Source organism: Hypanus sabinus, chromosome 1, assembly GCF_030144855.1.
Source record: "Hypanus sabinus isolate sHypSab1 chromosome 1, sHypSab1.hap1, whole genome shotgun sequence".
Classification (NCBI taxonomy): Eukaryota; Metazoa; Chordata; class Chondrichthyes; order Myliobatiformes; family Dasyatidae; genus Hypanus; species Hypanus sabinus.
Window position 1 is genome coordinate 36735729 of NC_082706.1, and position 23008 is coordinate 36758736.

The 23008-nt window shown below is 44.3% G+C and overlaps 2 protein-coding genes across 5 annotated transcripts in view; one reads left to right on the forward strand and one right to left on the reverse strand.

Annotated features, from left to right (window-relative positions):
- LOC132392931 (FHF complex subunit HOOK interacting protein 2A-like) overlaps positions 1-23008 on the forward strand; it is a 68958-nt gene that overhangs the window by 37831 nt on the left and 8119 nt on the right. For all 4 annotated transcript variants that reach the window (XM_059967531.1, XM_059967524.1, XM_059967540.1 and 1 more), the window contains 5 exons: positions 2482-2674; positions 3360-3523; positions 13494-13634; positions 19047-19137; positions 21081-21221. In XM_059967531.1, the coding sequence (XP_059823514.1) occupies positions 2482-2674; positions 3360-3523; positions 13494-13634; positions 19047-19137; positions 21081-21221 (730 nt within the window). The remainder of the gene's footprint in view (positions 1-2481; positions 2675-3359; positions 3524-13493; positions 13635-19046; positions 19138-21080; positions 21222-23008) is intronic.
- LOC132392949 (transcription factor IIIB 50 kDa subunit-like) overlaps positions 16003-23008 on the reverse strand; it is a 48984-nt gene continuing 41978 nt past the window's right edge. Inside the window, exon 5 of the mRNA XM_059967615.1 lies at positions 16003-18819. Coding sequence (XP_059823598.1) covers positions 18228-18819 — 592 coding nt within the window. The 3' untranslated portion in view covers positions 16003-18227. The remainder of the gene's footprint in view (positions 18820-23008) is intronic.

Sequence of the window (23008 nt, forward strand, 5' to 3'; positions counted from 1 at the left end):
AAAGGACACAGCCTTACAATACAGGGACATCCCTTAAAACAAAGATGAGGAGGAATTTCTTTAGCCAGAAGGTGGTGAATCTGTGGAATTAATTGCCCAATAGCTGTGGCGTTCAAGTCATTGGGTGTATTTAAAGCAGAATTTGATAGGTTTTTGATTAGTAAGGGATCAGGTGTTATGGGAAGAACGTTTCGGGCCATAATCCTTCGGCAGGACTAATTTAGATATTAATCAAATGTCCAATTAAACTAATCCCTTACACATTTGTAGAATCATGGAGCACTATGGCTCAGAAACATTCTTCTAAAATCCAGCAAATAAAGGCCCAGAGACATCATTCACTGCTCATACGATAAGCTTTTCATTCTCATGATCTTCCTCTGACTCCCTCCAATGTCAGCACATCCTTTCTTAAATAAAGGGCCCAAAATTGCTCTCAGTACCTCAAGTGAGTCCTCACTAGTGCCTTATAAAGGCTCAGCATTACGTCCTTGTTTTTATACTCTAGTCCTCTCGAAATTGATACTATCATTGCATGTGCCTTCCTTACCACTGAGTCAACCAGCAAGTTAACCTATAGGGAATCCTGCATGAGGCCATTCAAGTCTCTTTTCAGCTTGGATTTTTGAAAATAGTCTATGCTTTTATTCCTTCTACCAAAGTACATGATCACACACTTCCTGACACAATATTCCATTGGCCATTTCTTTGTCCATTCTCATAATCTGTTCAAGTCCTTCTGCAGTCTCTCTGCTCCCTTAACACTACCTGCCCCTCCACCTATCTTCATATTGTTTGCAAACTTGGCCACAAAGCCATCAATTCCATCATCTAAACCATTGACGTACAATGTAAAAACCAATCCCAGCACTGACACCCTGTGGAACGCCACTCGTCATCAGCATCCAATCAGAAATAGCTCCCTTTCTTCTCACTCTTTGCCTCCTGCCAATCAGCTACTGCTCTATCCATGGTAATATCTTTGGCTGTAATACCATGAGCTCTTGTTAAACAGCCTCATGTGCAGCACCTTGTCAAAGGCCTTCTGAAAATCCAAGTACACTACATCAACTGATTCTCCATTGTCTATCTGGCTTGCCATTTCCACAAAGAATTCCAACAGATTTGTCAGGCAAGATCTCCCCTTAAGGAAACCATGTTAACTTTGGCCTATTTTATCATGTCTCCAAGTATCCTGAAACCACATACTTAACAATCGACATCAACATCTTCCCAACCACTGAGGCTTACAGTTTCCTTTCCTCTGCCTCCCTCCCTTCTTGAGAGTGCAGAGACATTTGCTATTTTCCAGGCTTCTAGAACCATTCCAGAATCTAGTGATTCTTGAAAGATCATTACTAATGCCTCCACAAACTCATCAGCTACCTCTTTCAGAACCCTGGGATGTTGTCCATCTGGCCTGGATGACCTATCTACCGTAAGACTTTTCAGTTTCCCAAGCATCATCTCCACAGAAGTAACACCTGCAGCACACTCAAAACTTCTAGCATTTTGCTAGTGTCTTCCACGGTGAAGACTGAAGCAAAATACTTATTCCATTCATCTGCCATTTTCTTGTCCCTCACTACTACCTCTCCAGCATCATTTTCCAGTGGTCCAATGTCTGCTCTCGCCTCTCTTACTCTATATATTTGAAAAAAACTTTTGGTATCCTCTGATATTGTCAGCTAGTTAACCTTCATATTTCATGGGAATGGGAAGCCATGGACTGACATGTTGGAATGGAAATGGGAGGTAGAATTGAAATAGCTTGCATCTCTTCTATTTTATGCACATCTGCCCTCACCCCATCCTCCTGCCACCCCACCAACCTCCGCATTCAGCACTTAATTCTCCGTAACTTCCACCATCTCCAACGGGATCCTATCACGAAGCACATCTTTCAATGCCCCGCACTTTCCACTTTCTGCAGAGGTCGCTCCCTACACAACTCCCTTGTCCATTCATCCCTCCCCACTGATCTCCCTCCTGGTACTTACCATTGCAAGTGAACAAGTGCCGCACCTGCCCCTATACCACTTCCCTCATTACCATTCAGGGCCCCGAACAGTCCTTCCAGGTGAGGTGCCACTTTGTTTGTGAAGGGGTCATCTACTCATGGATAGGAAGGTTTCGAGGGATGTGTGCCAAACGCAGGCAAAGGGATCAGCTGAGGAAGATACCGTGGTTAGCATTGACAGGTTGGTCTACGGGCCTGTTTCCATGCTGTAAAACTACAAACTTATGAATAGGAGCATGGTGAACTTGTGAAATTCTCTACCACAGAAAGCCAAATCATTATCATTAAGTATTTGAAGAAGGAGATATTGTTCTCAGGCCAGAAAGATTGAATAGGAGATTGCATTTGGATGATCGTATTGAATGGCAGATCGGGTTTGAAGGGCCATATGGTCTAACCCCCTCCTGTTTTTCATGTTTCTATGCTTATGATTGAATGTCACCCATCTTTACTGTGTCCAGATCTGAGATCGGAATCCTCTCCTCCACTGCACTGCTAACGGGAATCCTCACACACGTCACCTCTCCTCAGTTACTGGATGAGCTGGTTCATTTTCTGTTGGGGGATGAACGACAACCGGAGATTCCAGTGGATTCAGGCTGTCACCCGCTGCGTTCCCAGCTGATTAAGCGTTGCAACCACTTGTCGGATGAGGTGAGTTTCAGTGCAGCACGGTGAGGTCACGGTTCGGAGCACCATGGCCGTGCGGTGATGTCTGACGAGCTGCTGCAGGAGCCAGGTGGGCAGGCGGCATCTGTGGAGGCAGATGAACAGTTGATGTTTTAGAGGGAGACTTTTCATCTGGGCTGAAGGAGTAGGGGGGAGATGTTTGGAGGTGAGGGGAAGGGGTGGGACAAGAGCTGATGGGCTACAGGTGGATCCAGGCAAGGGAGGAGTGACAGAGGCTGGGAGGTGATTGGAGTGGGTGACAAGGGCTAAAACTGACAGAATTGATTGGAAAGGAAGGTGGAGCACGAAAACAAATGAGTGAGGTGGGGAGGAAGCATGGAGTGGATGGGGGAGGAGAGATTGTGGGGCTGGGAGGGATGTGGGAAGGACTGGGTAGATCTGGAGGAGAGAGAAAAAGGACAGAGAGGGAGCAGAAAACAAAGTGGAGAATTCAGTGTTCACACTGTTGGGTTGCAGACTATCCAGGTTCTATTCCTCTAGTTTGCGATAGTTTGACAATACGCTTCCCTGTGGGTTAGATGGATGTATGTTGGAGTGTGAGTTTGTAATCTAGGTTGACACTGACAAGAACTTCAACTGTTATCATGTTAATCCTGCAAAGCTCACCTTTGCTGCTGTGAGATGTATGTCTATTTCTGCATTCTTGTAGATCAGTATGGCCAGTCTCAGATTCTTCGAACAGTTCCTGCAAAAATCGCACGAACACATAATTTATAATCTGGTACTCCGGAACTTCTGTGACCGTAGATACATCGTGCACAACACTGGACATGAGGAGGGAACTGCAGACAACGAACATGTGGATGAGCCAGAGTAAGGAATTAAAGAAATTGTCAGTAGTTCCAATAGAGGTGTGAAGGCTTAGCTATGGTTTAATTTTTCTTGCGAAACCTTCAATGTCCATTTAAGAGTATGATGTCTCCTTGGGCCTCTGATTAAGCATTATGCAATTAGCCTCATAGATGTATGCACATGTTACATCCAAGTTTACCACGAGACTGCTGGTTCCTCTGCTTCTGCTTTGTCTCATTGTACTGCTTTGTGTGAAACTCAGCCGAGATTTGAGAAGAGTTGCTCTTAGAATATTTAAACACAAGAGTATCTCCGGAGTAACACACACAAATTGTTGGAGGAACTCAGCAGGCCTGGAGAGGAATAAACAGTTCATGTTTAGGGCCAAGGTGCTTCTTCAAGACTGGATAGTAGAGGGAAGAAGCCAGAATAAAAAGATGGGGAGGGGAAGAAGGACTGGCTGGAAGATGATAGGTGAAGCCAGGTGGGTGGGAAAGGTAAATGGCTGAAGCAGGAGGAATCTGATAAGAGAGGAGAGTGGACCATGGAAGAAAGGGGAAATTGGAGGGGCATCAGGGGAAGGTAATAAGCAGGTGAGGAGGAGAGTTAAGAGGCCAGAGTGGGAAGGGAAGGAGAAATTGATGTTCCTGCCATCAGGTTGGAGGCTACTCAGATGGAATATGAGGTCTTGCTCCTCCACCCTGAAAGTGACTCATCATGGCAAAAGAGGAGGCCATGGACTGACATGTCAGAACGGGAATGGGGATAGGATCTAAAATGGTTGGCTGCTGGGAAGTTCTGCTTTTGGCCAATGGAGTGAAGGTGCTCAACAAAGCAGTCCTCCAATTTACACTGGATTTCACCACTGTCGAGGAGGCCGCATTGGGAGCACTTTATACAATAGACGACCCCAACAAATTCTCAGGGGAAGTGTTGCCTCACTTGAAAGGACTGGTTGGAGCCCCCCCCCCCCCCCCCATGTAGCTAGGAGGAGGTAAACAGGCAAGTGTAGCATTTTGATCACTTGCGTGGTTTTGTGCCAGGAGGGAGATTAGTCAGGAGGGATGTATGTTCAAGGGACTCACAGAGGGAGTGATCCTGCAGAAAGTGGAGAGTTGGGGGGAGGTAAAGATGTATTTTAGTAGTAAATCCCATTGAAAATGGCGGAAGTTGTGGAGAACGATGTGTTGAATGCGGTGTTAGGTGAGGCAAGAGCAACTATGTCCTTGTTAAAGTGGCGGGTAGGTGGGGTGAGAGTAGATTTCTAGAAGACAGAGGAGAGGCAAATGAGGGCAGCATCAATGGTGGAAGAAGGGGAACCCTGTTTGAATAAAGAGGACATCTCATGTCCTGGCAAGGAAAGCCTCATCCTGGGGATAGATGAGGCGGAGACAAAGGAGCTGAGAAGAGAGAATTTTTTTTTTAATAGGAAATGGGGCGGGAAGAGGTATAGATGGGATAGCCATGGGAATCAGTAGGTTTATAAAAGATGTTGGTTGGCAATTTGTCTTCAGAGATGGGAAAAGAGGATGGAGGTGTCTTGAGGACAGTGAGGACAATATGAGTGAGGTTGATGTTCTGAAACATGTTGATATTAAGAGAGAGAAGGTGTTGGAGTTGTTAAAATACATTAGGATGGACAAGTCCCTGGGGCCTGACAGAGTATTCCCCAGGCTGCTCCATGAGGCGAGGGAAGAGATTGCTGAGCCTCTGACTAGGACCTTTATGTCCTCATTGTCCATGGGAATGGTACCGGAGGATTGGAGGGAGGCGAATGTTGTCCCCTTGTTCAAAAAAGGTAGTAGGGATAGTCAGGTAATTATAAACCAGTGAACCTTATGTCTGTGGTGGGAAAGCTGTTGGAAAAGATTCTTAGAGATAGGAACTATGGGCATTTAGAGAATCATGGTCTGATCAGAAAGTCAGAAGGCATGGGATCCAGGGAAGTTCGGCCTGGTGGATTCAGAAGTGGCTTGCCTGCAGGAGGCAGAGGGTCGTGGTGGAGGGAGTACATTCAGATTGGAGGGTTGTGACTAGTGGTGTCCCACAAGGATCTGTTCTGGAATCTCTACTTGTGATTTTCATTAACGACCTGGATGTTGGGGTAGAAGGGTGGGTTGGCAAGTTTGCAGACGACACGAAGGTTGTTTGTGTTGTAGATAATGTAGAGGATTGTCAAAGATTGCAGAAGGATGCAGAAGTGGGCTGAGAAGTGGCAGATGGAGATCAACCTAGAAAAGTGTGATGTGGTACACTTTGGAAGAACAAACTCCAAGGCAGAGTACAAGGGAAATGGCAGGATACTTGGTAGTGTGAGGAGCAGAGGGATCTGGGGGTACATGACCGCAGAAACCTGAAAGTTGTCTCACAGGTAGATAGGGTAGTTAAGAAAGCTTATGGGGTGTTAGCTTTCATAAGTCGAGGGATAGAGTTTAAGAGACGCGACGTAATGATGCAGCTGTATAAAACTCTAGTTAGGCCACACTTGGAGTGCTGCGTCGAGTTCTAGTCGCCTCACTATAGGAAGGATGTGGAAGCATTGGAAAGGGTACAGAGGAGATTTACCAGGATGCTGCCTGGTTTAGAGAGTATGGATTATGATCAGAGATTAAGGGAGCTAGGGCTTTACTCTTTGGAGAGAAGAAGGATAAGAGGAGACATGATAGAGATGTACAAGATATTAAGAGGAATAGACAGAGTGGACAGCCAGCGCCTGTTCCCCAGGGCACCACTGCTCAGAACAAGAGGACATGGCTTTAAGGTAAGGGGAGGGAAGTTCAAGGGGGATATTAGAGGAAGGTTTTTTACTCAGAGAGTGGTTGGTGCCTGGAATGCACTGCCTGAGTCAATGGTGGAGGCAGATACATTAGTGAAGTTTAAGAGACTACTAGACAGGTATATGGAAGAATTTAAGGTGGGGTTTATATGGGAAGCAGGGTTTGAGGGTCGGCATAACATTGTGGGCCGAAGGGCCTGTACTGTGCTGTACTATTCTATGTTCTAGATTATTTTCTTCATTTGTGGATAAGATCTATCAAAACACAATGATGGTAGGAGATGAAAATTAACAGAAAAATTAATTTCCTTTATACTTTAGGTAGCATTTTAAAACGTGGCTTCATACCAGATCCATTTTGGATTGTCGCTAATAGAGATCTATTATTTCTCTGTTTCTGATTGTCAATGAGTTATTTTTGGAGGCCAAACTGTTCAACAAGCCATTACTGTTATAATAATAAAACACTAGAAAACAGTCTGGTTTCAGTGGCAGAGAAAGGTTGGGGGATGGATGAGTAAAACCAAAGGAGTATCTTAATAACGTGGAGCCCAAATAAGACAATCTGGCAGTTTGAGGCAGGTTATGCTTCTTTGCCGGGATTTAGTGTAGCTAACAGCAGGGATGGAAGACATGTACAGCAGGGCTGCTATATTAGTTGACAGAGAAAATAAAGCTAAAACCACATGTCCGACAGACAGTAATGATCTCTGGCAAAAAGAGTGGGATATCTACTAGAACAGCTCAGTACAGGCCTTTTGGCCCACAAAGTTCTACCTGTCCTTTAACCTATAACAAGATCAATTTAACTCTTCCTTCCCATGTAACCCTCATTTTTCTTTCACCCATGTGCCTATTTAAGAGTCTCTGAAATGTCCCTGGTGTATTGGCCTCACACATCAATCCTGGCATTGCATTTCATGCACCTACCAAACTATGTAAATAAAAACCTGCCTTTGACATTACCCTCTATACTTTCCACCCAACACTTGAAAGTTCTGCCGCCTTGGATAAGCCAATTCTGCCCTGGGATAAAGTATCTAGCTGTCCACTCTATCTACGCCTCTTATCATCTCGTAGACTTTCTCAGGTCCCATCTCTCCAAACAAAACAGCAATAGCTTGCTCAACCTATCATCAGAAGACATGCTATCTGTTCCGGGAGGCATCCTGGTAAATCTCCTAGAATAACTTAGTATTCTACCTTCAAGTGTGACCTTCCAAAGTAAATAATAGACAATAGACAATAGGTGCCCCTCGAGTCTGCACCGCCATTCTGAGATCATGGCTGATCATTCACTATCAAAACCCAGTCCCTGCCTTGTCCATACCCAGTCCCTGCCTTGTCCAACAATGTTACAACTTTCCAGGTTGAACACCATCTGGCACTTCTCAGCCCAGCTCTGCAGTGTCCTGTTGTAACCTATGGCAACCTTCTATACAATCCACAATGCCACTAACCTCTGTGTTATATGCAAACTTAGCTACACGCCCTTCCACCTCCTCATCCAAGTTATTTATAAAAATCACAACGAACAGGGTGACTCTGGACGATCCTAGAATAGATCCCTGTAGAACATGAATGGTCATTGGTCTCCAGGCAGAATACCTCAATCTTCTACCATCCTCTGCCAATTTTGAATTCACAAAGCGATGTTCCCTTCGATCCTATATCACCTCACTTTCTGAATGAACCTTGTCAAATGTCTTACTAAGATCTATATGCACAACATCCACTGCTCTGCCCTCAATGATCTATTTGTTTACTTCCTCAAAGAATTCAGTCAGATTCGTGAGGCATGACTTGCCTCTCCCAGAGCCATGTTGACTATCCCTAATCAGCCTATGCTTTTAAATCCTATCTCTGAGAATCTGCCCAACACTAATGTAAGACTTTCTGGTCTATAACTCCCAGTATCATCCCTATTACTTTTCTTGAACAAAGGAAGAATAATTGCCATCCTTAAATCCTCTGGCACTGTTCCTCTGGCCAGTGACCACAAGAACACAAGACATAGCAGAATTAAGCCATTCGGCCCATAAAGTATACTCTGCAATTCCATTGTGGCTGATTTATTATCTTTCTCAACCCTTTCTCCTGCAACCTTTAATGCCCTGACTAATCAAGAATCTATCAACCTTAAACATACCCAATGACTTGGCATCCACATTCCTCTATGGCAATAAATTTCACAGACTCACCACCCTTTGGCTAAGAAATTCCTCCTCATTTCTGTTCTAAAGAGATGCCCCGTTGTCCTAGACTTCCCCACTATAGGAAACATCCTCTCCACATCCACTATATCTAGGCCTTTCAGTATTCAATAGGTTTCAATGACATCTACCCTCATTCTTCTGAACATCAGTGAGTTCACAAAGAACATCCAGCTCCAGGGACTTATCTATCCTAATGCTTTTCAAAAGTTCCAGTACATCTTCATTCTGAATGTCGACACGTTCCAGCATATCATGCTGTTCTACGCTGACCTCATATTTCTCAAGGTCCATCTCTCTGGTGAATAATGAAGCAAAGTAATCATTAAGGGCCCCCCCACTCCCTCAAACTCCAGGAACAGGTTTCCTATTTAATCCCTGATCTGTCCTCCTCTCATTCTAGTTATCCTGTTCTTCACATATTGTAGTATGCCTTGAGGTTATCCTTAATTCTACTCACAAGACCTTCTAGCTCTCCTAGGTCTATTCTTAAGCTCCATCCTGGCTACCTTGTAACTCTCAAGAGTCCTGTTTGATCCTTGTAATTCTCAAGAGCCCTCTCTGATCCTTTCCCTGCCTCAATGGGACAAACATATCCAGAACCCCATGCAAGAGCTCCCTAAACAACTCCACATTCCGGTCGTGCATTTACTTGAGTATTCATTTTCCCTTTTTTTTCTCCTTGCACCCTTAACTCCTGGTGGAGTTGTCGGGGCGCTGTCATGACAAACTTTGCACCAGTCTTCCATCTGTCGGGGTTTGTGCCAGAGCCTGGATCAGTGCAAATGTTTTCCCTGTCCATTCTTTAATGTTGTCCGTCCATCTTTTCCTCCGTCTACCTCTCCTTCTTTTCCCCTCTACAGTTCCTTGTAGAACGGTCTTTGCAAGGCCACTGGATCTTGTTACGTGGCCGTACCATCTCAGCTTTCTTTTCTTCACCGTTGTGAGAAGCTCTTCATGGGGGCCAATGTGGTCTTGCAGATCTGCTCGTTTGTGATGTGGTCCAAGTATGAGATGCCCAAGGTGTTGCGATAGCATCTCATTTCCAAAACCTGTATCTTCCTCTGTAGCTCTGCTGTGAGGGTCCATGTCTTGCATGTGTACAGGAAAATGGAGAATAGCAATGCAAGCAGGAATCTGATCTTGTACTTCATGGTGATGTTGCTGTCCCTCCATATTGTCTTGAGTTTGGTTAGTGCAGTCATTGTCTGTGCTGTTCTTGCCAGGACTTCTGGTCTTGATCCTTCATCACTGATGATTGCCCCCAAGTATTTGAAATGCTGCACTGTCTCAAGTTTCTGACCATGGACTGAGATGTCTGTTGTGATGGCTTGGTTTTCTCGGCCCTTGTTTCCATTCCAAACTTTGTGGAGGCTCTGTCAAGATGGCTGACCAGGTTGGTCAGTTTGTCCTCTTTTCATGCAAGTCCATCAATGTCGTCAGTAAATCTTAGGTTTGTGACGTTCCTCCCTCCGATGCTGACTGTGCCCACATGATCTTCAAGAGCATCACTCATGATCCATTCCAGGAAGTCATTGAAGAGAGTGGGGAGTATACCTGAGTATATTCATTCTCAATTTACACTTGCCCAATAGCATCTTAATTTGTCCTTCCCCACATACTCTCCCATACCATCTGGCCCTATCCCTGTCTAAAGCTATGGTAAAGGTCAGGGAGTTGTGGTCATTGTCTCTGAAATGTTCACTCACTGAGAAATCAGTCACCTGACCAGGTTCATGGACTAGTACCAGACCAGTATGGTCTCTCCTGCTGTTGGATACACCTAACAAATTCCACCCCATGTAAACTTTTTGTGCTGAGGAGGTGCTAATCAATATTAGGAAAGTTGAAGTCATCATAACAACAACCGGCACAGTAGTGTAGTGGTTAGCACAGTGATTTACAGTACAAGTGATCCTAGTTCAATTCCCACTGCTACCTGTAAGGAGTTTGTACGGTCTCCCCATGACCATATAGGTTTTCTGTAGGTGCTACAGTTTCCTCTCACAGTCCAAAAACGTACCATTTGGTAGGTTAATTGGTCATTTCTCACAGTTTCTTTACACACCGCATTTACCTTTTCACCAACTGCCCCATCCACTCATCACTGTGCCAGACTAGTTTGAACCCTCCCTAACAGCTCTAGCAAACTACCTGGAACTACATTGGTTCCTTTCAAGTTTAGGTGTTAGGTGTTAACTTCCCCAGAAGAGGTCCCAATGATCCAAAACCTGAAACTCTGCCTTAAACCAATTCTTAAGTCACACATTCATATGCCAAATCATTCTGTTCTTACCTTCACTCGTGCTTGGCACAGGCAGCAATCCAGATTACTACCCATGAGGTCCTGCCTTTCAGCTTCCTATCTAGTTCCCTATATTGACTGTTCAGGACCTCATCCTTTTTCCTAACTACATCATTGGTACCAATATGATAACATTGGGCTGCTCACCCTCCCCCTTAAGAATGCTATGGAGCTGATGAGAGATGTCCCCAACCTGGGCACTTGGAAGGCAATGTACCATTGAGTCAAGATTCAAAACGAATAGCACACGTGACTTGTGGTGAGGGCTGCATACCATCGCAGACTTCAGAGCCAAACATTGTGGTGCCGTCAACATCGTGGCCTCTCTCCCAGACGAGTTTAATCGCTTTTACACTCAGTTCGATGTCACTAACTCTGAGCCTCCAAGGAAAGCCACCGCTACAACCTGCATCCTGGTCATCTCTGAGGCTGAGGTATGCAGATCTTTCCGAGTGAATAGTCGCAAGGCTGCGGGACTGGACAGCGTCCCAGGGGACTACTCAGCATGTGTGCAGCACAAATGGCATGTGGGTTTACTGGTATTTTTAATCTCTCCCTGTCCCAGTGTGGAGTGCACTCCTGCTTCAAATTATCCACCATTGTCCCTGTACCAAAAAAGACCTAGGGTGGGGAGGAAGAATGGTGTTACATTTTGTAACTTCAAAACATTAAACTAATTCGAAGGAGGACATGGGAGTCCAAAATGTGAGTCTAACTTTGTGCTTACTTTAAGCAAGGCATGCACATATCACATGGTCTTTTAAAGGACTCCTGAATAGGTACATGGAGCTTAGAAAAATAGAGAGCTATGGGTAACCCTAGGTAATTTCTAAAGTAAGGACACATTTGGCAAATCATTGTGGGCAGAAGGGCCTGTAGTGTGGTTTATGTTTTCTATGTTTCTGTGGTAGCATGATGACGTATACAGTTCACGTATACTTATACACATAATGCATTATTTAAGCGAATGAGAATGCTTAATCAACCTATGTATATATGAATACTCAAATATTAAATGCAGAACACTCCTCCCTGCTTAGCTATAAACTCCACTCAATATAGAATGCATCTCAACTATATACACATATACACAGTGCATTATACAAAGTAACTACTATATACAGACATCTACAGCATAGTACATTTTTAAAAGTCCCATTCAGGCTTGAAGATTCAATCACTGTGGGGGATTTCTTACTCTTGTGGGATACTGTCTTTCCAGAAGAGGGGATCACTGCTAGGCAGGTGAGATTGTGGCTCAATCTCAGGTTCTCGGCCCTTCTCCGTGGTGGTTGTAGGAGTTGATTCTGAGACAGCAGGAAGTGGTTCTCCCTTTTCTTCTTCTAGTTTATGCATCTTGATCTTGGGAAGGTGCATTTAGCTCACGGGAGTATTCTTTTATTAATCCTCCTATTGCTCTCATTATGACCTGACCTCTTCTCTTGGTTGCCTCATCCACAACATTACCTGATGAATCGTCTGTTTTCATATCTCCATTGATTCCTGTGTAGTCCATTTATTTTTGTCTGCCCGACGTGCTCTTTGTATGTGCCCTACTTCGTTGCATTTTCTGCAAGTTTCACACTTAAATCTGCATTGGTCTGGTGTACGTGAGCCCCTGTCAAAATGGTAACACAGTTTGTTTGACCATGCAGCCTCCGTTTAATGCTGCAATTTTGTTCACAATCACATTCATTCTTGACTGCAACTCAATTGCATCTCTGTCTGCAGTTTCCATTCAAACAGTGATTTCAACTGCTCTTTAAAATATGATCTGTGCTTTAGTTAGGAACTGTTTTTGAATGCTTTCTTGTAAGGTTTGACAAATAAATTATCTCTCAGTGCATCATTAAGCTGATCACTGGACTGATAATGCTCGGACAACTTCTTCAATTCAGTTGCGTATGCTGAAATTGACCCTCCTTTTTGATTCTGCTTATGAAACCAAAAGCATTCAGCAATCAACAGTGGCTTCAGTCCTAAATGTTCCTGCATTACTTTGACAATATCAGCAAAGCTCATTTCTGCTGGTTTGGAACAGTAAAACTTTGAAGCAGACTGTCTGCTTTTAAACCCAATGCACTGAGCAAAGTTGGTACTTGTTTCTCATTGACCATTTAATATGCTTCAAAATACTATTCAAGTTGCTTTGTATATAAAATCCAGTCTGACATCAGCAGTGGGAAAGTTATTGGAAGGTATTCTAAGGGAACAGATATATGAGTACTTGGATAGACAGGGTCTGATTAGGGATAGTCAGCATGGCTTTGTGTGTGGTCAGTCACATCTAACCAATCTTTGTCATATGCCCTGTAAGCCTATTGCTGCCCACCTTACATCTATACCCTTTAGTTTTAAATAAACAGTTTGTGTAGCTTTGGAACTCTCTTCTTTGAAGGACAACGGAAGCAAAGTTTGTGGTGAGGGAGATGAAGTTTTAAAAAGGTGGTTCATCACAATCTTCTCCAAAGTATCTTGAGATGCCATTACATTAACCATAAGGCCCGCAGCTCACATACTAATACATGAAATAGTATAAAATCTGGAGAGTAATACTGGACTGGGCAGTTGTTTTTACAATTAGCTATGAACCCATTGAATTGCTAACTTCTGTGCCACAACTTCCTACGATGTACCACAGATGGGATACATAGCATACAACAGACTGACCTGACCTCTTTCCTTTTGTATTTTCAGAGAACTGGAAGATGATCCTTTCTTCACAGATATCTACCTAGGGAGCAGATACCCAGCGTCAGACTGGCTTGTTGCACCAGCAGCGTCACAAGCAGCTGCAAAGGCTAATGGAAAACCAGAGGTCAACAGGATAGTACACAGGTGAGCATTGTATCTCATCTTGCTGCTTTCAATTTGTTAACGTTTTCAGCAGGGAAACACCCTGTCACAGTTTCCTGCTCTCAAGCTGAGTTCCGATGGACTGGAAAATTGTAAATGTCACTTCGCTCTTTAAGATGGAAGGGAGGCAGAGAAGGGAAATTATAGACCAGTTAGGCTGACTTCATTGGTTGGAAAATGCTGGAGTCTATTGTTAAGGATGAAGTTTTGGGGTACTTGGAGACTCATAGGCCAAAGTCAGCATGGTTTCCTAAAGGGGAAATCTTACCTGACTGATCTGTTGGAATTCTTTGAGATACTGCTAACAGGCAAGATTAACAAAGGAAAATCAGTGGGTGTTGTTTACTTGGATTTTCAGAAGGCTTTTAACAAGATAAGAGTCCATGGTATTACAGGAAAGCAAGGATAGAAGTTTGGCTGACTAGCAGGAGATGAGGAGTGAAAACAAAGGAGGCCTTTTCGGGTTGGCTGCCAGTGACTAGTGGTGTCTTGCAGGAGTCAGTCTTGGGGCTGCTGCTTTTGTTATATGTCAGTGATTTAGAAGACGAATTTGACGGCTTTGTGGCCAAGTTTGTGAATTGGTGGAAGGGCAGGTAATGTTGAGGAAGCAGGGAGTCTGCAGTGGGGCTTATACGGATTGGAAGAATGGGCAAAAAGTGGCAAATGAAATATAGTGTAGGGTCATTGTAATGAAAAATTATTTTAAACTTCGTTTTGTGTTCTTTTCTTATTCAACTCAGGGTATCTGCATATGCATCCACAAATGAAAGTCATTTCACACCTATTAAACCATAAGAAAACACTTTATTACAGGTACAGAAAGTAAAACAATTGTCTATGGTAGTTGCAAGTATTGAAATCAAAATAAAAATATTTGTCATTCACTAGTCAAGCTGATCTCTGGAAAGCAACACACACAACATGCTGGAGGAACTCAGATTTCCAGCATCTGCAGACTTTCTCATGTTTGTGATTTCTGCATTCTCGAAGCAGAGCCACAGATCCAACAATCTTTCTTGCAGCCTGATCTCTCTCTCTCTCCCGAACTCTAACTCTGGATTGATGTACTGTTTTGAGTCCAGTTTAACATGGCACTGGTGAAGCACAGCGCCTACTTGCTGGTAGCAGACAAAACAGAAAAAAGCTGTAGGTTACTGTATTAATTACACTTTTTCTCTGATACGTTCATTGCAATCAGTAGCCTGTAACTTCCCTTTCAGAGATGAGCTTTGAACTGTCTGTACAACTTGGCATTTTTGACACGTGAACTGAGGTTCCGAAGGTGCTGGACAGTTGCGGCAGTGTGACCCGGGCCCAGAAGTGAGGATAGACTTGAGGTTTGATCGATGCAAGTGTGGGCTGAATTGAAGTGACTGGGCCAGGGCCCGAGCCCGAGGTCATATTGAAATGGCAGAGCCCAGGTCCAAAAGCAAGGGAGAACCGGAGGTTTGGATGATTTAAGCACTGTTCCAGATTTAAAAGGTCATGGAGACGAGGCACGAGCTTGTTCACCTTGCTGCTCTGTGAGGTTTTCTCACTGAGATTGTATCTTACAACTAGTGGGCTCCTGAATTGACTGCAGTGAACACTGGCTTTGTGACTGTGGACTCACCTTCACGAGTTCCAGTTCTGAATGCTATTTGCTTACTTTTATTGTTTGCACAATTTTTTTTACTGCACACTGGGTGTTTGTCAAAGCCTTGGATAAAGTGGATGTGGAGAGGATGTTTCCTGGAGTGGGTGAGTCTAGGACCAGGGGGCACAGTTTCAGAATAGAAGGACAGTGTTTTAAAACAAAGATACCAGAGGTTTGTGAACCTGCGTAATTCATTGCCACAGATGGCGGTGGAGGCTAAATCATTGGGTATATTTAAAGCAGAGGTTGATGGGTTCATGATTACTCAGAGTACTAAAGGTTATAGGGAAAAAGCAGGAGAATGGGGTTGAGAGGGATAATAAATCAGCCATGATGAAATGGTGAAGCAGACTCAATGGGTCAAATGACCTAATACTGCTCCTATGTCTTATGGTCTTATATGGGATGGGATTCTCATTGTTTAGTCATTCACATTGTTTATTGCACTGGCTGTACATTCTCTGTGTGTTTGTGTCTCATTTTAGCTGTCATACAACAAACTCCTCTGCACTAAACTATGAGGAATAGCACTTTCTTTGCCTATTTTGAGATATGTTGATAAGTTTTATGATGCAATTATATTTTAAAAGATTTTGACATAATGTGTATATCATAACTATTTTCCCTCCCATGTTTACTTATAATTATTTGTATTTTGACTTTATAGTGTATCTGCTTATTTTGAGAGTTTAAAACAGATGATATTAGAAAAAGTTCAAAGTTGAAAGTCAATTTATTGTCAAAGTCCATATAAGCCATATAAGAAACCCGGAGATTCATTTTCTTGTGGGCATATTCAATAAATCATCGGCAAACTTGAATATGGCCTCACAGTCATAAGTAAAAAGTGAGTAGAGCAGGAGACTAAGCACACAGCCTCGTGGTATACCTGTGCTGATGGAGATTGTGGAGGAGATGGTGTTGGCAATCCGAACTGACTAGCGTCTGCTAGTGAGGAAACCTAGGATCCAATTGTATAAGGAGGTATTGAGGCCAAGGTATTTGAGCTTATGGATTAGTTTTGAGGGGATGATGGTATTGAATGCTGAGTTGTAGTTGATAAAGAGCATCCTAATGTATGTATGTATGTATGTATGTAATGTATGTATCTTTGTATGTCCAGATGTTCCAGGGTTGAGTGAAGAACCAATGAGATGGCATCTGCTGTGGACTTGTTGCTCTGGTAGGCAAATTGGAGCAGATCCAAGTCGCTTCTCAGGCAGCAGTTCATATGATAAAGAGCATCCTAATGTATGTATGTATGTAATGTATGTATCTTTGTATGTCCAGATGTTCCAGGGTTGAGTGAAGAACCAATGAGATGGCATCTGCTGTGGACTTGTTGCTCTGGTAGGCAAATTGGAGCAGATCCAAGTCGCTTCTCAGGCAGCAGTTCATATGTTTCATCACCAGCCTTTCAAAACAGTTCATCTCTGTGGATGTATCTGCTACTGGGCAATAGTCATTGAGACTGGTTACTACATTCTTCTAAGCACCAATGTATTTGAAGTTTGCTTGAAGCAGGTGGGTACCTCAGACTACTGAAGTGAGAAGCTGAAGATCTCAGTGAACACTCCAGCCAGTTGATCAGTACAGGTTTTTAGTACTTGGCCAGGTACCTCATCTGGTCCACTTGCTTTTTGTGGATTCACCCTCCTGAAGGCTGCCAGCACATTGGCCTCAAGATTGAAATCACCGGATCATCAGGGGCTACGGGAGTTCAAGATGGCTCCTCCATGTTTTAACGGTCAAAAGGAGCATAGAAGACATTGAGCGCATCTGGAAGTGAATTGGTTGATTGGAGTTTAGTTTGGGATTGCCACTTCGCCCGTGAGAAGGCTTTCCAGACATCGTACCTGAACCTCTTTTAACTTGCTTGGTCCCCAGACCTAAGTGCTTCTGATCTGGCCGTCAGCAGATTGTGAGTCTCATGATTCATCAAGGGCTCCTGGTTGGGGAAGACTCAATGATTGTGTGGGGACGCACTCATCTACAACTGTGTCAATAAATTCTGTGACAATCAGAGTCAGATTTGATATCACTGGCATATGTCATGAAATTTGTTAACTTTATGGCAACAGTACAATGAAATACATGATAAAAATAGAGAAAAATCTGTTACATTGAGTGTGTGTGTGTGTATGTATATGTATGTATATATATCTCAAATAGTTAAAATAAGTAATGCGGAAAAAAACTAGTAAAAAAAGTAGTGAGGTAGTGTCCATAGGTACAATGTCCATTTAGAAATTGGATGGCAGAAGGGATGAAGCTGTTCCTAAATTACTGAGTGTGTGCCTTCAGAATTCTGTACCTCCTTCCCGATGGTATCAATGAGAAGAGGCCATGTCCTGGGTGATGGGGGTCCTTAATGATGGACGCTGCCTTCCTGAGGCATTGCTCCTTGGGATGTCTTGGATGCTACAGAGGCGAGTACCCATCATGGACCTGACCAATCTTACAAGTTCCTGCAATGCATTTTGATCTTGTTTAGTACCCCCCCCCCCCCCCATACCAGGTGGGCATAATGCTCCTCATGGTACATTTTGAGTTTTTGAGTGTTATTGTTGACAAACCAAATCTCCCCAAACTCCTAATGAAATATAGGCACTGTCTTTCCTTCATAGTGTATTCATTCAGATCCACAGTTGAGTCCTTGAACATGGCCTGGTTCACCAACTGGAAGCAATCCCATCGCAGCTCCTCTGCCTCACATGACCATCTCCTTGTTGTCGTAACCTCTGGAACTTTGCAGATAGGAGAAGGACAGTCAAGTGATCCAATTTACCGAAAAGCGGTCATGGAACAGTAGGCATTCCTTATCTTAGTCTAACAATGTGTTGAAATTTCTGGTGTTACAGGTTATATGCTGATGGTAATTGGGCAGGGTTTTCTTCAACCAAGTTTGTTTGAAATCCCCAACTATGATTTGAAGTGCATCAAGATGGACCTTGTCTGGAGACGGTATCATGTAATATCTCGAGCACTTGATTATAGTCAGCCACTGGTGATGTGTAAACTGCTGTCAGGATTATGGAGGAAAACTCCTTAGGTAAATAGAACGGATAGGATTTGACCATTAGGTGTTCAAGGTCGGGGGACACAAGTTCGCCAAAACTACCATGTTGGAGCATCACTGAGAGTTTTATCATGAAACACACACCTCCACCTTTTGCCTTTTCCAAATCGGCAGTTTGGTCCATTCTGTAAATTGAGAAGCCTTCAGGTCTAATCGCTGTGTCTAGAGTGCTGGGAGAAAGCCACGCCTCATTCAGACATAGAACACAACAATCTCTCATTTCCCTCTGATGCATCAATCTTGTCCTCAGGTTCTCAATTTTGTTCTCCAGCAACTGCATGTTTGCTAACAAGATGCCGGGTAGTGACAGCCTCATCCCTCTGCGTTTCAGCCTGGCTTCGAATTTCCCCCCCCCCCCACCCCACCTTCTGCCTCGCTTCCACCAGGGTGGTAATCCTCTTAGAGACAAAGTTCCTGCTTGGTCCACCAGGTCCTTCGTAAGGTCATGAAATCTATGGATCATTAAACACATTACTTAAAGGGAAATAGCATGCTGCAAATTGCAGTGAGAGTAATTTAATGTCATTATAATTGAGCCATGATGTGTACAAACTGGATGCTGTATTTCTAATATTGTATAGTGTAAGTGTACTTCAGTGGCTGTGGAGTGTTCTGTGTTCCTGAAAAATAAGTGGAAAATGCTGAGTAACTACAAATCTCATTTTCATTTGTGTTCCAGCTTTCTTTGTCTTGTTCCTGATGCAGTAAAAACATCACATCTTGTGACAGGATCTGGCTATGAAACTTATCTTGTGGATGCTCATCAACTGGTAAGACAACTGTTGTATTCCTGACATCACACATTGAAAAAGGCGCCCACATGACAGATGCTTCTTTCTCTGCAAACACCCAACCTCTGCAAGATCTCGCTTAAATGTTCCAAAATTTGCGTCTACCCCAGTTCAGGACCAGTTGTATCCCTTCCCATAACCGTTTTAAAATTAATTGAGTTATAGACAGTAAACCCAACATGCTTGCTAATAGACACTTGCTGTAGCTCATTTCTCAGGAGAAGATCCAACTTTGCACCATCTCTAGTAGTTCCATCTATGTATTGATAAAGGAATCTTTCTTGGACACATTTAATAATAATTCACACTCCATCCAAGCCTTTTGTACTATTGCTAACTTGGTCATGTTAGGGAAGTTAAAATCTCCCTTTTTATACTGTCCTGGTATGTTTGTAATCTGCCTACATATCTTCTGCTCCAGTTCCAGTGACTTCTGCAGGGTGTATAATGAGTCCCATCAGAGTGACAACCTTCTTTCTTTTTCTAAGTTGCACCAATATGATCTCAGTGGATGATCCCCCAAGAATATCCTCTCTGTTTGTATCTTCTTCCATCAAAAATGCCACTCCCCCTCCTATTTTAGCTGCCCCCTGCCCCCCCCCCCCGTAGAACCTTTACCTGGAATCTGCCTCCATTACTGCCCTTGGTAACACATTCTGAGTTTTGACAAAGAGCCAGCAACACAAAGTGTTGACCATTTCTCTCCCCACAGATGCTGCCCAGCTTGCTGTGTTTTTCTAGCATTCTCTTCACTCCTTGTGCTTAAAGAAAAGTTTTTCTGAGCTTAATATCCGGATGCCAGAATCACAGTTAATTATTGATCTCTTGGAGTCAGCCTAAGAACATACTGTATATCAATCAGTATACGGAGGCAGACTGAACCCCGCACTAACCCTGTGCAATGTCCAACTGACCCAGCCTGTAAAAGTGCTGTTATCCCCATGACTCCACCAGGGACTGGTACCCCTTCTCCAGCTGTGCCATGACCAGCAGACCAGGCTGGGGTCTTGATGTGCCACACAGATCAGGCTCCAGCAGTGTCCTGTTGCTCAGATCAAAGCTCCACTGTTTGTGCCTTGTCCCTGGTTCCACCTCTGTTCAACCCCTGATTCAGCCTCACCTCACCGTGGGCCCAGGCTTTCCTGACACTGCCATTCAGACTCATGCCAGAGCCACATCCCCTCGTTTGAGGTCTGTGGTCCTTGGACCAGGCAGCTGGAGGGAACACTGCAGCCCAGTCCCACCTATCTGCTTCCACTGTGCCCTTCCTGTACTTCCACTGAACTTCTTGCTGTTCTGTCTACCCTTCCCAATCACACACCCTCACTGCCTCCTCCCATTATCCCTACCTTCTCCCCTCGTCGCACGCATCCCCCACTGTCCTTCAGCCCTCCATCATCCCAATCACCATTGTACACCCTCTCCCTCATCCAACATTCCCCCACCATGCTAGAACCACCAGCCACGACCTAACACCTTCTCCCCTATTCCACACACCCCCATTGTGTCAGAACACCCACAACCCCTGTGCCTCGACCCCAAATACCGTTCCACAATCTCCCTATCCCACACTCACCCCTACCATGCCCTCTCTCTCACCCTCCCATACCACACACTCCTCCTCACCCCCTCCCACAGACCCCCATTGTGCCACACACTCCCCGCCATAGTATACCCTTACCCCATACCCCAGTGTCCCATGTTTCCCCAGTCCCACACCACACACTCTCAGTTTCACACCCTTTACCCCCATTCCACACCCACTCACTGTGGGTTTTCCTCACTGTTCTACACCCTCCCTCTACCCCACTCACCACCATCCCACATTTACCCCCAATACTGTGCCACCCCCTCTCCCCTCCCTCCCCCACTGTGGCCCACTGCCCAGGGCAACCTGGGCTACACTGATGTGTGCTCTGCAGTTCCAGGGGTGCTGGGCCAATGTCAGAGGCTGGAAGTGGCCAGCTGACTGCCATTCCTTGACAAGCCATCCACCGGTGCTATTCTATGAAGGAGACTTCCTGAAGATGCTGTTTGACAGGATGACACAGATCTTGCACCAGGTAATTTACAACCGCATGGCACTGGTTGTCATTTCTTCCTGGAGAGAGGGAGCACAATGCAGGAGTTCTCCCAACTCTGAATCACACGCCCATGGATCCAGGTCCCATTCTGAGACTTCAGCTGAGGTAGTGCTAGACTTCCAGGGCATGGGGTCTGAGGCCTGTAGTACCTTTGGAGGACAGTACTGCAGAGTTATTAAACTGATAGAGTTGGGTTCCATGCTATTAGAATTGGGAATGCTGCATCTCAAGTAGACATTTTCCATCAGACTCCATTTTCCTTCAGTGGGTGTCAGAAACCCTCCAGCATCATTTAGGTGGAGTGCCCTGCAGTGTCCTGGCCAATGTCTACTTAACCAGGCCATCGTCTTATCGCTGTCCTTGGGCAACTTGGCTGCGGCTTTTTCTACGGTTATAACAGTGCTAACTGTTCACGGGCAATGTATTAGCACTGACTGCTAATGAGAGTGAGTGAGTGAATGAGTCAGGGTTGACCATGGATGTTGCATCCTAGCTGTCTAGATACACAAGTCTTGGCAGTATGACATGGAAAGCAAGCTGTGCCCAAGTAGCAACCCCCTCCACACCTAAAGGAAAGGCAAAGACCGATACAGTTTGGCACCAGCAGAGTTACAGGAGTTCCCAGTCAGCGTTGAGCTCAATGTAGGACTGCCTTAGGGACTCCAGCTCCAGATTTTACCCTCAGGGTTTACTCCCAAAGCCTTCCCCATCAGCAGGTATAGGGCAAGGCAGTGGAGGTTTTAGATCAGAGTTTTCCTTCTCCTAGATGAGCCTCTGACAACCAAGTCCAGCTCCTGGCCTTCACTTGTGGCTTACTTACTCAGTCCAGTGAAACCGTTTCTACTGACAGGAGAAGGGGAAAAGGCAGTCACTTTCAGCAGATGGGGACTTATTAGCCATGGTTGGCTCATGAGAAAGAGGAGTAAATGGGTCACTCATGGAGTGCTGTCGTGGGCAGTAGCGATTTACAATCAATATCAATGATTGAAGGTAACGTGTTTATATTTTGCTAACGTTACAAAATTGATGAGAATGAAAACAGATATAAATCAGGAGCACAAGTAAGTATTCTCCATGCATCTGTTTTGAGTACAGTGTACCAAAAGGAAGTTGCTTGCCACAATCCAGGGTAAAGCAGCCCACTTGATTGGTATTCATACACCCAATAGTCCTTGCAGTAAAGGTCAATAGTTTCCACTTGTGCTGATGTGTTAGACATTATGTAGTCCCAATTCATTTAAATGTTCTTTGCACTTTTATTCTCCTTTCCAAAGTTTTTCTCCTTCCTTTGAGCATAAAAGAGCATAGCACAATATACCTCAGGAACAGGTGCATTCTCGCATTCTCCTCTCAATTCGGTGTCATCTGCAAATTTGAAAATGTAATATCGCATTTTGTGAATAACTGGGCTGGGCACTGATGCTGTGGCACTTGGGAAAGATCCATTCAATCCCACTGCTTCCTGTCTGTCAAACAATTCCAAAACCATGTCATTCTTGAGGACGTCCATTAACTTAAGTGGGTTCTTATCAAAAGGGATGGGTAAAACATTCTGATCTGACCAGTGATGCTGACGTCTCATAAATAAAAATACTTAATGGATTAGGGAAGTTGACAGATGGACCATGTTGGAGGGAAATGGGATTCATGGACAGATAACATGTTGTACATACAGTGAGCTCTAGGATGTTCTAGTTTTGACTGGGGAGGTAAATTATAAGCAGGGTTCAAGAGCTTGAGATTGAGGAAGACAGAGAGGTTGTGGA